Raw genomic sequence first — 14,783 nt, forward strand, 5'->3', positions numbered from 1 at the left:
ATGATTACAGAGCACTGTAAAAGGCCAGAAATGTGTGTTGTTTCTAGCCCTTTTGTCACCAGGCAGCCGATCATCTGGAAAGCCTCCCCAGTGTCCGTATACACCACGGGGAGGTAGGTCACAACTACGCATGTACCATGGCCAACCTTAACAGTCGCCACTGAATGTCCAAAGTGAGTTTCGAATCATTCAAAAGAATCACTGTGCCAGCAAGCCGGCAACAGCACGCACATGCACACAATCATTACCAGGAGACAGGGCAGCAGAAGACGAAGAAAATAGCATAAAGTAAAAAAAAAAAAAAAAAAAAAATTAAATAAAAAATGTCTTTATCCAGTGCTGCTCAAAGTAGTACACAAAGAGAAACTGTGTACAGTCAAACAGCAGTAGTATTGTCATCCAAAAACAAGATCAGCAAGGCAGGATATAAATCTAGATATAAATCTGTTCTGTTAATCTGGATTGGTATCAGAAGTCACTGATTGATGACGGTATTACTGAGCAGAGGAAAGAATTAGTTGTGGAGAGGCTTGATAAAGGATGAGCCAGAAAAATGCAACATCTGTTAATATTTCGAGCATCTTGTATCGACTTCTGTAATGTGACCTTTTTTTATAATTGCTATACAACCCCTATAAATGTCCCTTATACCTGTTCGAAGTTACTCGCTGTCTCCTCATTTCATCGTTATTCTGTGGTACACCACCATACCAAAATTTGCCCGCTTCATCGTAAGCTGCACGAGTTACACAACGTTTTCTGTGTTGTGTTAATTTTGTCAATCAGTGTGGCTTGATTTCAATACTTATCAGCGTGATCAGTACGATAAAACTAAGATTAAATACAATGTATACAGGAAATAAAAAAAAAATATATCAAAAATAAAATATTTGCCAAAGGAAAAAGAAGATATTTAACAGCTTTTTGTCGTGTTGTTTATGCTGGAAGGGAATGCAAGACAAAATAGACATTAGGCTCCCGGTTGCATAAAACTAAGAACTTTGGTGAACTGAAGTCGGATCTGATGCAAAATGCTGTACATCATAACTGTATGAATAAGGCAATGTGATGGAACTCTGTGGTAAGGAAGGATGCAGCAGAGTTCTTTTTTAAGTCTTCAGGCGATAAACAAACACACAGCATTTTGGAAGGCAAATCAATCGATGACTGCTGCTGATAACATTAAATCAGTTTCTTAAGGAAGTCAGGGAGCCATAAAAGAAGATGCAATAAGAAAAAGAGACCATAACAGAAGATGCGTAACAGTTTGGCCTGCGGAGTGATAAAGCAGAAGAAATTTGTAAGAGACAGACTGTAGGAACAGTGTTAAAGCAGTTAATGTTAACTAACAAGAAAGGATAAGAAAAGGTACAAGTTTAGAACGAGAGCTGATTAAGTTGACTGAAGGGGAAAAAGTCGTAGAGGAGCTAAAGAGGCATCGACACTGGGAAAAGTTTATTCGTAACTTGTGTAAGACCATTCCTTTCATTTATAATCACAGAAAATACAAAACTTTCGCTAGTCCTCCTTGGCATTAGAGGTTTTACACTTGTTTATAAATGTCCATGCTGGATTCCTTTCCATATGGAGGACCCCCATAAAGACTACCTCAATTGGGATCGTATTCAGCCAGCCTCAGGTGGTGAAGATAGAGATATCCGGGTTTTTCAGCATGCACGCAGTCTACGACGTACTGGCAAGTCGGTAGATGACTAAACAACAGCTCATCGAAGATAAAGACAGAATGGAATGAACAATGATAATGATTAGTCTACCTTCTCAGTAGTGGCCACTGGCGAGTTCAACTGGGAGTACTAAATTAAGAAATATAAATATATATTTTCGTTAGAACGTTGTTCCATCTCATAATTAAATGAGACAGAGGTCTATCTACTCCTTTCGGTTCAAGTTTATAATCGTATAAAAATGATGAAAACGCCTTCTTAATACTTATGTTTCGCAAATTACTTATTTATTAGGAGTAAATACTAATAGGAACGCCCGAACCCCAAATTTGCAGTGGCACAATGTAGCCATAATTCGGCCCGCAAGCTTGCAAAACATCGCTAAGCATGCGTGAATAATGCTTGTTATATGTAAGAAATGAGAGAGAGTTTTAGAGTGGCACAGCGATTAGTTCTGTCGATTTACAGTATTGGTTAAAATATAACATATATTAATATCAATAATAAACAAAATAAATCTAAAAATATAATTATTTTTCTGTATTACCATGCCATGGTTCAATAAAACTTCGCATACAGCCACTGTAACCTTCTGACTTCGCTTTCATTTCTAAGAAAGCGATAGAAAACACAATTTTCATAAAATCACTGGTTACGCATTTTCGACACATTTATCACAAGCATTGCAGAATCACCTCAAAGTATTACTGTCATTTGTTTGAAAAGATGTTGAATGCCCTAACCACTGTTTGATGTTGCCATCTGATTTCAGGACAAGAAGGCACGAATTTGGCTAAAAAAAGTTACGATAAAAGAGTATAATGTATCATAACACAGGAAGTAATTAGTAGCAGCACTAGCGCTAGTATTAGAATAACCAAATGATACAAAAAGTGAACTTCTGCATCAACCAAAAAAAAAAAAAAAAATCCAATAACATACTTTCTCCATCACCAAAAGTGACCATTCAATTGTACTATATTCCAATTAAATCTATTTCAATAATCTACAACGTAATACCGAAAGTTAAACTACACGAGATTCAGCCTTCTGTTATATACCCTTTGGTTCTTGTCTCTCCTATCAATGAAAATATGTTTTCCTTGTTTACTTTACTGATCCCTCTTCAGCGCCTCATATACCTAAGTTAAGCTCCTCTTCTAAGATGCTTAGTTGCCAGTCATTTCAGACGCACCTTTTAAGTTCTTCTGTGAATCTTCTCTAACGCGCTATCTTTCTATCATGTGCAGCCTTCAGACCCGGATACAAGATTCCTAATGTGGCTTCAATGTAAAGGTTACATTTGGAACATTGTATTATCTTATACAGAGGAACAATGACATGCTTCTCTCATAGACAGATAGATATTATATGCTTTATATCTGACTGTTTAAACATGGAAAATTTCAAATGTTATTTTATCATAATCCCTAAGTAAGTTTCACCAGAACCCCATTTTTAGCTTGTAACTGCTCCTGGATTTCTGTTCTCCAGGCGTAAACCTTATATTTAGAATAGATAGTGCAGATACCATATCTGCAACAAAACAAATATGTATTTTGAAGCAAAATGATCTAGTTCTGGTCATTAACCCCCCTTCCTTAACTCATCAGCAGATTTTAAGAACTTTCTCTGAAATCCATCGTTAATGCTATTAAGGAAGAATAAAAACATGAGGAACCTCAACACTGATTCCTGAAGGACTCTACTTACTATACTGGCTCAACCTGAAGAATGTCCACATATCGCTCCATTGTCTCCTATCTCGCAGCCAGTCCGCCTCTGATCGAAGGATCTTATTAGTAATCCTCAGCTTCCTATAATTTATATAGTAGTTTTTCATGAAAAACCAAATCAAAGCTTTATTCAAGGCAAATAATGGCAAAGTTATTTCTTGCAACCAGCTTTTTTATAACTTCGTTGTAATAATTATGCCGAAAGTGAGGCAAAAAACTTTCCCTTCAAGAACCCATGTCGTAATCCATTAAAGACACTATTCCTATAGAGATGGTCCAGTACCATATACTTAACTATCGACAAGATCTTACCCACAAATGAATAACTCACTGGTCTATGTGCCATCACGTTGCGTGTGCCTCCTTTGTACATTGAGGCGATACCTGTGCTTCTCCAGTCTGCAGCGTACTAATATAAATCAGCAAACTATTGCTGATTTCAACAATTTATCAGTATGCTGTTGTCTGGGCCTTCATTTATCTTGATTACTAACCAGAGCCAGGATGAATATGTGGTGATTAAATCGTACAGAAGATTAGGAGGGGAGAAAAAAATCATGCAATTCTCATCTGAGGCCAACTCAACTACTTTACAAAAAAACAAAAATTCCTCACTTCACAGAGGGGTTCGCACTCAGATCTTTTCTACTCGGTGTGGGAGAAAAGTGATTGCAATTACTATGCTACCAGCCAGAGTTTTTGACATAAAAAAACTGACTGCAGCCAATTTTTGGAAATACATCTAGTAGAAAAGCACTTCCTTCCAAGAGCAATAAATACAGTTTTCGTCGTTGGGGTTAACTGCTTTTATGCCATATAGGTGCTGAGAGGGGAAATGAAGGTAGTAGTAGGTAGGTGAATGTCTTTTCAAGATGCTAATATTATAGGATGATGATATTATGCCCTCAGCCGACATAATTTCTGGTGTACAGGGAGATACTAATGAAATAATAAGCTTTATGGGAGTAATGCAACTTCCATGGTCGATATTGTTTTCTTTTCCTCTTATATCTATTTTTATTTGCCGTTAAACCGCATTCCTCACAATACATTGAATAAATTAAGAAATTAACAGCATATTACTTTAATCACCATGCCACCAGAAAATTTTCTACTTAACTTCCTAATAAGCGGAATTCAATGCACAGCGAAATTCGATATTTACTTAATACCATAAATATTATCCACAATCCTGGATCAAACTCTCTCGCGGACGCATAATTAATTAAGGGAAAAAAGTGATATAACTGCTTCAAAATCAAATCGTATTTTAGTAACCATTTTATGTTACAGAGTTCCGTTGCATATTTTTAGGTTCCTCGATGAATGGCATGGACGGGCCGTCGAGTGTGCAGCCTCAACAGAACGGCACCCTCCACAATGCAGTTCAAACAGGCACGAATCCAGAGGACAGTAAAACCAACCTCATCGTTAACTACCTGCCACAGACCATGACCCAAGAGGAAATTCGGAGCCTCTTTTCCAGTATAGGAGATGTTGAGTCCTGTAAGCTTATCAGAGATAAGGTCACAGGTAAGAAGAAAAATCTAACAAGTAAAGAAAAGTTACCTTGAAATAACTCATTTCTTATTTTAGGAGGAACTTTAATTTTAATAATGACACTAGTGTATATTCACCCAACAATCAACTTAATATCAAAGTCATATTACAAATACTTAATAAGCCCATTTCACTTGTTCTATCTTTTGTTTTTAAATTAAAAAAATCTTTAGCTAGTTTTCTTTTTTTTATTAAAGTTTAGTAGAATAAAATAAAATAAAATAAAGTTTAGTAGAATAAACTCTTTAAAATCCAGCACTATTAGGGACTGAGAGATGCCAGATTTTTTTTCCGGATTTTGGCGAGGTATATCTAATGGTGGAGCAGTTTTTGAAGAAACTGCCTTTATATCTGTAAGCATTATAGCGACTAAAAGGTAGCGCTAGTGGGTACAAACGTAATTCAATAACAGCCCAGTTTGTTAAATGAAAACAAATGATAAATAACATAGCCACAGCAAATTATGTACTGGAAAATTAATTTTAAATTGATAATCATCCTGATATTCTCTTTTGGATGTCAAACAGAATATCGTGGATGTGCATCAAAGAAAAAAACTTTCGCATTGGAGAATAAGAAAAAGAAATTCGGTCAATTTCTCGCATGTAATAACAAAGATTAAGTTTTTTACTCAGATTATGACTATAGCAGAGCGAAAAAAAAACCCCAGACAGCTCAAGATCACTCACTAAGCTTTCTATAGGCATTAGTATGGAGCAAAAAGCCAAGTCAGCAACCTTGGAATGGTCGTTGTTTTTTTTCCCCTACTTCAGTCACGCATCTGATGAGCTGTATTGACTAGTTATGATGGCAACATCATCTCGGTTGTGGGCAATTAAATATATTGTTTCTGCGTGTAAGTCGCTGTTTATGGAAGACATTAACTAAACATTTTTCTAGCTGCGCCCATATTGGGCAGTCTCTCTCTCTCAGCTGTTCTGAAATAACTTAAAACTGGTGGACAGCTCAAGCAAGTGCTGTACGATTAGACACATAGCTGTAATTTGAAAGATCGCGAATAAGAGATTTAAATTACATTGATAACGCAATGATCTTAATTCTCACAGTAGGAAAAATTTTCCTTAACGAATTGCAGTGTGCTTTACACTTCTTTCAAACAGATGGTCTCTTCAAAAGGTTAATTGACAATTTGTTTAAAAAGATGAGACTGCTATGACAGCCTATTTAAAGAATAAACGGTCCCTGAACAGACAGTAGGTGGTCTCTAGTGGCAACAAGCCAACAACATAGCTTTATTCGTATTATAACTTTAAAACTTTAATTTCGCATCATGGTAGCTCACATCGAACTTCTTTACAACTATTTTGTCTGCGCATCACCACTAGAAGCCAGTTAGTTCTGAAACAGGCTGCTAAAGCGGCTCATATTTTTAGCAAATAGCCGATTAGCCTTTTGACGAGGTCATCTGTTTGAAAGTAGCGCAATACCAGAGAAACTCTTTTGCAAAGGCAAGTTTGTTCTGATGTGAAAATTAACTATGCGGTTTAAATCTTGCTAGTTGCCAAAACAGATAAAAGGGCAAGACAGTTCTGGAAGAATCTTATAAAGAGAAAAATGCCACCCTTCTTTAGTATAGGTTCTTAAAGACAAATGCGTTGATACGGGTGCTGGATTGCAAAATGTGCCGGATCTTACAGAATTCCCGATTGCAAATTGCCGGTTTTGGAGCGTTTACTTGTTATAACATAACAGATAACACCAAAGGCAGTTCTTAGACTGCTTCTTGAGATATGCCGAGCCGCCCTTTCTAAATCAGCACAATGACAGAAAAACCAAGCAAAAGAGAAAACAAGAATACATTTTTTAAAAAGTTTTAGTGGCAATCAAAATATACAATGTAAATGTAAATAATATTTAAATCAATTATAAGCCGTGTTAGGGAATTCTTTCCCTATAAACATGTGGTGTGATTTTTAAATATTTGTGATTACATTTATTTTAGGATATGAGAATATTTTAATAATTTATATGCATATATAATTAGTGTTAACTTTTTTAATTACATAACTCGCTATGGCCTTGCTAGAAACAATCACTTTCATTACATATTTATGGTAGAGAAACTATTTACCATCCTGTTTTGGTTATTTTTGACAAAAAGTTTAATTTCAGTTCAATGCTCTATCAAATTATTAAATACATTTGACAATAAAAACATATGTTAGTTTTTACTCAAGATTTCTTTATAACTTTGATAATTGTTTTGCTAGAGACTGACTTCTAAAATGCTTAATCTATCTAAAATTTTAAATGTAATTTGTTAGCTATATGCTTAAAATGTAATTGCTTTATCGCACTCAGTGTTTCTTGTATGTATTTGGATGTTAATTTTATTTCATTTATTTTTTCCAAACTTGCAAGTTATTTTTATTTTGTGTTGTGCTCTTAACGTTTGATGTAAAATGCCTGCCAAGTTCTAATACAGTACCGGATATACAAAATTCTATAAAAATATTATAAAGATATAAAATTCCATATCTTAAGGAAAATTTCTGTTTCTTTTGTTTTCTTTATTGTGTACAATAGGTGGTTCGTGAATTCCTAAATGGTTATCAGTTTTTAAATCTGACTTGTTAGCGTCCACCCACTTATATACTCCACTTTTAATGAGTCAAAGATACTCAGTTAAAATCAAGAATAATCTGTAAGAAAACATCAGTAACAACAGATAAACAGAGGCAAAGATTCAGCTTCATTACTAATACAACCTCTGTGCACCAATCTGTGGAATCATGCAGACCAATTAGTGGTCTTAATGATTCCAGTAAAAGAAATATTAATAACTATAATTGTATTTAAGCAATTAAAATAATGAACGTATTAATCTTCGTATAAAAAGCTGTGATCACTATTATAGTTAGGTGGTAATAGTGACAATGACTCTGCAATTGTACGCTGTTTAATTTCCTCCTCTTTGTCGAGCGCTGAATGCTCGACAAAGAGGAGGAAATTTCTCTGAAACGAAGTCCCTAAACCACAGATTCACGTAGTGATAGCGCCTTCAGGAGATAGTTAATTGATATCTGTTTATTTTTAAACTGATCAAGGCTTGACATCGTTAAAAAAGTCTCATCGCTTTGATGGAATATTTGTGGATCCATGAAGTCACACAGACCATTATTTCAATACGTTCTACAATTCATAAACCTTCCGATACACTTTCCTTCAATCTGTTTTCAAAATTATTTAATAATACTCCTAATCCGTTTAATAATACCATCATAATACTATGAATCATTGCAGTGACTATGCTCTCCACAGTTACAAAATGGACCCGGCAAAGCAGAACAGCACGATTGTAAATAGATTATTAGACATGTTTCTTGACTCTATAGGTTTTTCTAGAGAATTGAATTCATGGCTTACAGAATTTTAACATAACCACAACCTTAAAATGATGTATAGATTTTTACTGCATCTATTCTAAATAAAAAATTAGGCATAAAAATAGATGTAATGCATGTAGACGTATCGTGTACATTAATATTATGTCAAAGGACCGAAATTGATACTTTCAGGTCCTTTTGCTGTACCTAATCACCGCATTCCAGTTTTATTCCATTTTTAGAAGGTAAAAAAATGAGACTGCACTACTTTCTCAGCTAAATTAGGAGGTATTTCTGCGAAAATTTGTTATAGCTGTCAAATCATTTCTTCCATCTTCTGCGTTCATCAGATTCTAACACCAGTAGATAAAGCCGTAATGAATTTACGACTTTCCTTGCAGACGGTCTTTTTATCTTCTTGCCAGCTTATCTCCTGTAATTTGTGTAAACTTTGGCAATTTTCGCATCTCACCTTCTTTCCCGGCGTTCGCTGATCGAGTAAGCCACCAGTGGCGACAAGTAAGGAATGTCGTCATTAACTGGATTAAACATCGTAGCCGTCACGTTCGGTAATCACCGCTGTTTACGGAGGTCTCTGCTATTATCTTAAAGGGCACCACTTAGTTTCTTAGTTTTATTTTTCTTCGCTGTACGAGGCAAATAGTTATAAAATAAATAGAAAAAATTAATTATTTTCTATCTGACATGTTTTCAAATATCGCTTGCTCTCTATTCGAACCCCTCCACCACAAATGCTTTCGAGATTTGCATTTTTCTGCTGGATTTCTAACCTAATATAATTTCTAACCTTTTGAAAGGTAGTGTTCCTCTTTAATTGTCTGTAAAATTCGAAATGCCAGTCTATGACATAGAGGATGGCTTACAATTACAATGGAGGCACCGTAATTGAAAAAATAATTGAAAAAAACTAAATTAAGAAAAATAAAAACAGCACGAAAGGCATTTAGAAACTATAATGCGGTAATATCGAGAATAGGCTGAAGGTTTTTATATTAGTTTAATCACTAATTGTTTCACCCTAAACATTTACATGAATAGTGTACAATAAAAAAGGCTAATCATATACTGATATCGTAAAATTACTTACAAAATTTACATGGCTTTTGAATGACTTGTTACAAATAATAAATTAAATAAAGAGGAAAAGAGACAACTGCATTGAGATTGATCTTAATCAATATAGTTCAAGTTAGGCGAATCAGACTACCTGAGTAGGCAGTTAATTACAAGTGGTAATCCCTAGATGAAAAACACCAATTCAATGAGTGCATACGTTTCAGCCAGAGATTGCGTTACGCTTTGCCAGGGTAATGCTTCTCACGATCGAATCCAAGATGGTTGTATATGGTGACCGTGTTAGCTGGAAATTCTAGGATGGACTGATTACATATACTGATTGGAAATATTTGAACTCTTAATGGAAGTGTTGGATTAGCTTCCTTTCTTGCCCTTGGGTTAGAGAGCGACTTATCTTGAATGTATGAGGCAAGTCAATTCTTTCGGTGATGAGAGAGAGAGAGAGAGAGAGAGAGAGAGAGAGAGAGAGAGAGAGAGAGAGAGAGAGAGAGAGCAAGCGAGCGAGCGAGAGCGCCTGGGCAGCTCTTGGTAAGGCTTTAGTATTTCCATGAGATATATTGAAATTAGATTGGAGAACAGTTCCTGGAGATAGTGAAAAAAATGACTCTGTCCATCTAACGGTGGACTCGTTATTCCAGTCTAAGGAAGTTTTCTAAGTTGAAGGAGCAGAGTACCGAAATCTCGATGCAAAGAGCGGAACTAGTGTGAGGCACCTTTAGTTATAAGACATTACTAGCCTTGAAAAGTGTACCCCTGTCAGTTCTTGCCTTATAGACCACATCGCTGAAAACGTTTTTGTTTTAGTGTTTGTAACATGGTGGAAGAAGGTAAAGCCTTCAACCAGGTAAATTCAAGGTTAAGGTAAGGATTGATGGTTGCAACTTTAGCACTCCCCCCATTCACTTTATTCTCAAATATTTTTAGTAAACGTTAGTTGGAATTAATTTTAAGGCATTTAAGGTAGTTTTCAAATTTTGTAATTTGGTTGGTGGCTTGCTGAATGGCCTGAAAAAGGAGAGAGGGATTATTTTAGGGAGAAAAGCTCTTACGTTGTCAGCATAGGTTAGGAAGCTTTGAGATACAGAAAGGAATGGCTCCAAATCCGCTGCGTAAAGGAAATCGGATAAGATGCTTCTTTCAGGGTATTAGAGATTACTGTGCTTTATTTTTAATTTCCTAATTAGCAGGAGTGCTTCCGGTAGGTGCAGTAGCTCATATGAAATTCCGAAGTGCTTATCCACTATACAAAGCAGTGCAGAAATATCTACGTTATCAAAAGCAGGCGGCCAGGGGGAGCATACGGAATGTTTGGACATTATCCTCGAACCATTCCTGCACAATGCGGGCTTTTTGATACGGAGTGTTGTTTTGCTGAAAGAACCAAGTGCCATCTGGATGCACAGTAGCTATGTAGGGCAAAACTAGTTCTAAACAATGCCGAAGTAGGCTCTGGCGGTGAGGATGTGTTCAATGGGATCGAGGAGATCAAGTTATGCTCATGAAAACATCCCCCAATATACCACCATATACTGGGGGGTACCCATGATACCACCGCTGCCAGCCTGTTTTCGTCCAACCGTGGAGTCTGGTTGCTGCTGTTCACCTACCAGAAGTCGAATACGCACCCGTCCGTCCGCATGATGGAGCTGTAACTTTGATTCATCAGATCTGGCGACTATTTTTCAGTCGTCCAATGTCTAGGAACGGTGCTCCCGTGTCCACTGTAGGGCGGAGGTATCGACGACGGTCGGTCAACGTGGGCACATGAACAGGTCACCTACTCCATAGGCCTATCAGTAAGAGCGTCCGCTGAACGGTGTTTTGTAAATATTTCTTTGTGCACTCTGGTTGTAGTCTGCCGTTAATTGAGGGATTTAAGCCATCTTTTGTCTCGGACAGCACATGCCAACCAACCTCGACTGTCAACCAGTGGTGGTCTCCCTGTCACGTTGGTGGTTGTGCTCTTCAAATCATTCCCGCTACACCTTCAGTACTGCGGCCTTCGAACAACCGACAATGCCTGCAGTTGCTGAGATGTCCTTGCATCAGGTCCTTCCCTTTCTTAATTCTACGAGCTTCTTAATGACAGGCCCTACCTTTGCCATCACTATATATATTCTGCGCTGATCGGTGATGTTACTACTTGTAGGTGCTGTGGAATGCATGCACTCGTGTACACAGGGGTGATCATAATGTTTTGGCTCATACGTGCATAGTCAGAGTCAGTAGCTGGTTACAAAAAAGTGACGGCAAGAGCGAATGAGTAAGCTTGTATTTTCAATGTTGAAGGACAATATTTATAATATGCTTATGCCAAGAAAGAATCCCAATAAAGATATGTAATCTTGTGTTAAATCTGATTGTTTCTGAAGATAACATAAAAGCAGCAAGACTACTTCTACGATTCAATTTAAAGAAGTTTTCTTTTCCCCACCGAATAAACTTAAGATCAGTATTTAAGGAAAATCAGTGGTGGATATGCAAAAGGTTTTTTCTATTGGCACAAAAAATCGCTTCTTTGGAACAGGGAAGTCGCATGTAGAGTACTATCATAAGCAAAAACATGGATATAATTTCAAGTACAAAGGCCATTAATATGCAGGAAGAAAAGACTGCATGAAAGAACAAAACTTTGAGGAAATTCAACATTAGTTGAGAAGTTCGGCGCCAGAGAGTCATCTTCCATCACAATAGTGAGCAGTCCGAAAAGAAAAAAGAACACTGGCTACCCAACTGCAGATATCCAAAGGCAAATCCTAAGACGGAAGCTTGTTTATAAAACCTATATGCCACTGGATTAAGTCAGCTAACGTGGATTCTTCTTGATCAAATTTCGATTAAATCACATTTAAAATGTTTTCCTTATGACAAACGGCAAAGATCGCTTCTAAGTAAGGGGCACTCTATGAAACAAAATATCACTCTGCTTACCACAGTAATTTCAGAAAGAATTGTCTTTTCTCCAACACGAATTCAGACACAGCTGGTATAGACTGTTATGAGATATTTACATTATCTTTCCCTTACGAGAAAATGTTTTCCTGACATATGGGATTAACAGATGTTAAACATATTGCTTATTTCTTCATTTGCCTGGTTTCTTCTTCTGATAATTTCTATTGCAACTAAGCTTCATATTTGGGTCCGTTTGCGTGTGTACTGTTCTTTTTGGCAGGTTATTTTAATTGATAATACGAGTAGTTTCTGTTTTATACGTTAAATGGACCCAGTTGGAAACTGCTAATCTGTTTTCTCCTATCTTGAACATCAGCCAACTAGTGGGACAGCATAATGTTTATTTGTGACCCACCCGCAACTGTGACAAACTGATGCTTCGCTGGAAAATTCTTAATTTTCGACTGCAGTAGAACTGTAGCCGGAAGAAAATATATAAATTGTGACAATGCCACTTAGTATAATATATGTCCTGCAACATATGCTCACTGGTCAAAGGAAGTTCCCTTTTGTGATTTCGTTGCAGGCAACCAAATGCAACCATACAAAAGTTAGGAAGTTCTCACACAGAAAACTAGGAGTATATTATGATGATAGCTTCGTCCTCCCTCCTGAAAACCATCAGAGGTGCTTTCCATCACGTATGGATAAAGGGTATTCAGAAACACGCGTCAGAAGTAAGCACATAGTTCATCTTGTATTTTTAGCCTGGATAAACAACCGCAATGGGCTTTTTGGAAGTTGACTCTACAAAAGAAAACACAGAACCGAACCAAAATTCCCAACAGTCACATTGCATAAATAGCAAAACTAAATAATTAATTACAGAGAGATAATTTTATTTCTATTCACAGAGCTTAGATAAAAAAAAATGAGAGGGAAAAATGCGCCTGTTTCCTATGTACATCCGTGGATACGATTGCTGTACTTTCACTCAACGGAATTTGTTTGTTTGTGGGCTTTACGGCGCAAGGTCAACCTGGCCAGGTGCCTCCGCAGCCAGGTGGGCAGGAGCAGCAGTGCGTAGCACACGCTTCTTGATTAGACCGGGGTTCAAGCCCGTGACCACCAAATACGGAGGATGCGGAAAGGTCAGGGAATGACCACCGCATATCCCCGGAGCAATATGGCTTTAATTGCTAATGCTCCTAAACACCAAAAAACAACAACATGGCCATAATGCACCTGACTATGGTAAAGTTTAGTGCTCTGTTTTTTTATCAATATGGATTGCGGTTCATGTTTAGAGTGCGTTATAGAGTTGTATCTGTTTGAGGAAAGTAAAGATTTTGTCCATGTGTGGCGTATCTGCTAGAAGATGAGCAATATTGAGAGGGTTCGTTGCTGAAAAAGGCTAAGAGAGTTTGTCGCTTACTGTTGTAAATGGGGTAATCAATGAGTCTGGACCGTAAGATGAGTGTTGCAATTTTTGCACTGGGAGGATCATGGGCCGCAAGCAGATAAAGATGTGTGGCCTATCCGTAATCGGGCTAATACGATTTCATGTTAGTTCTCACGTATACTGGATTTCTATGATTTGAGATCTTTTTTATATCGAGTAGCTTATTGGCTTGACTCTGCTAGATATGTTCCCATTATTCAAGACATCGTTTCTTTATAATGTACTTGTAGTCAGATGCAGGTGTAGTAAAGGATTGGTCTATAGGATCAATACCGGTTTTGTCAGCTAGGTCGGCATGTTCATTTCTATCAATTAGAGCGTGACCAAGGATTCAACAAAAGAGAACTCGTTGTTTCTTCTGGATCAATTTAAGAATATTCCAGATCTGTCTAAGTAAGAGGTTATCATTTTTCGCATTCTGTTGTATAGCTTGGATAGTACTAATGGAGTCTGTATATATAACACTATGCAATATGGTTTTTGAGAGTGTGTAATTTAATGCTAGATAAACAGCAACAAAGTCTGCAGTATAGCTGCTACATTCAGTAGGAGCTTCTTGGATATGGTAATGTTGGGAAATTGTCTTTTTCCAACATTAGCTATGACAATATAAGGTTTAATATAAAAACAAAGTATTCTAAGATTTTTTTTAATAAGTATTGAAAAATTTACTTAAAAAATGGAATGGTTAATATTAATTCTGCTGATATTTCATCAAAATATCCTCCACGAGATTTTATCACTGTGTTATATATATGTGGCATTTTATAATAGTGTCTTGATTAACATTATTCCAAGTGATTTGCAAGGTTTCCCATAAATTTTGTGAAGATGAGCAAACTTCACGGAATCTACGGTCTAGATGATCCCATAAAAGCTCTAATAGGTTTAAGTCAGGCGATTGGGGTGGCCACACCATAATTTGCAATACTCCCTCCTGTTGTTTAGTTGCAAAAAAAGTCCCTGCACAGCTTAGAGCTGTGTATCGAGTCATTGCCTT

General features: G+C 36.8%; 1 protein-coding gene across 4 annotated transcripts in view; it reads left to right on the forward strand.

The window, feature by feature from the left end:
• The window catches only part of fne (ELAV like RNA binding protein found in neurons), a 256,370-nt gene that overhangs the window by 77,730 nt on the left and 163,857 nt on the right, over positions 1 to 14,783 (forward strand). For all 4 annotated transcript variants that reach the window (XM_090372841.1, XM_090372838.1, XM_090372839.1 and 1 more), the window contains exon 2: positions 4,736 to 4,954. In XM_090372841.1, the coding sequence (XP_090228967.1) occupies positions 4,744 to 4,954 (211 nt within the window). In that variant the 5' untranslated portion in view covers positions 4,736 to 4,743. The remainder of the gene's footprint in view (positions 1 to 4,735; positions 4,955 to 14,783) is intronic.

The sequence above is a fragment of the Mastigoproctus giganteus genome, chromosome 4, assembly GCF_048544385.1.
Source record: "Mastigoproctus giganteus isolate SK-2022 chromosome 4, ASM4854438v1, whole genome shotgun sequence".
Lineage (NCBI taxonomy): Eukaryota > Metazoa > Arthropoda > Arachnida > Uropygi > Thelyphonidae > Mastigoproctus > Mastigoproctus giganteus.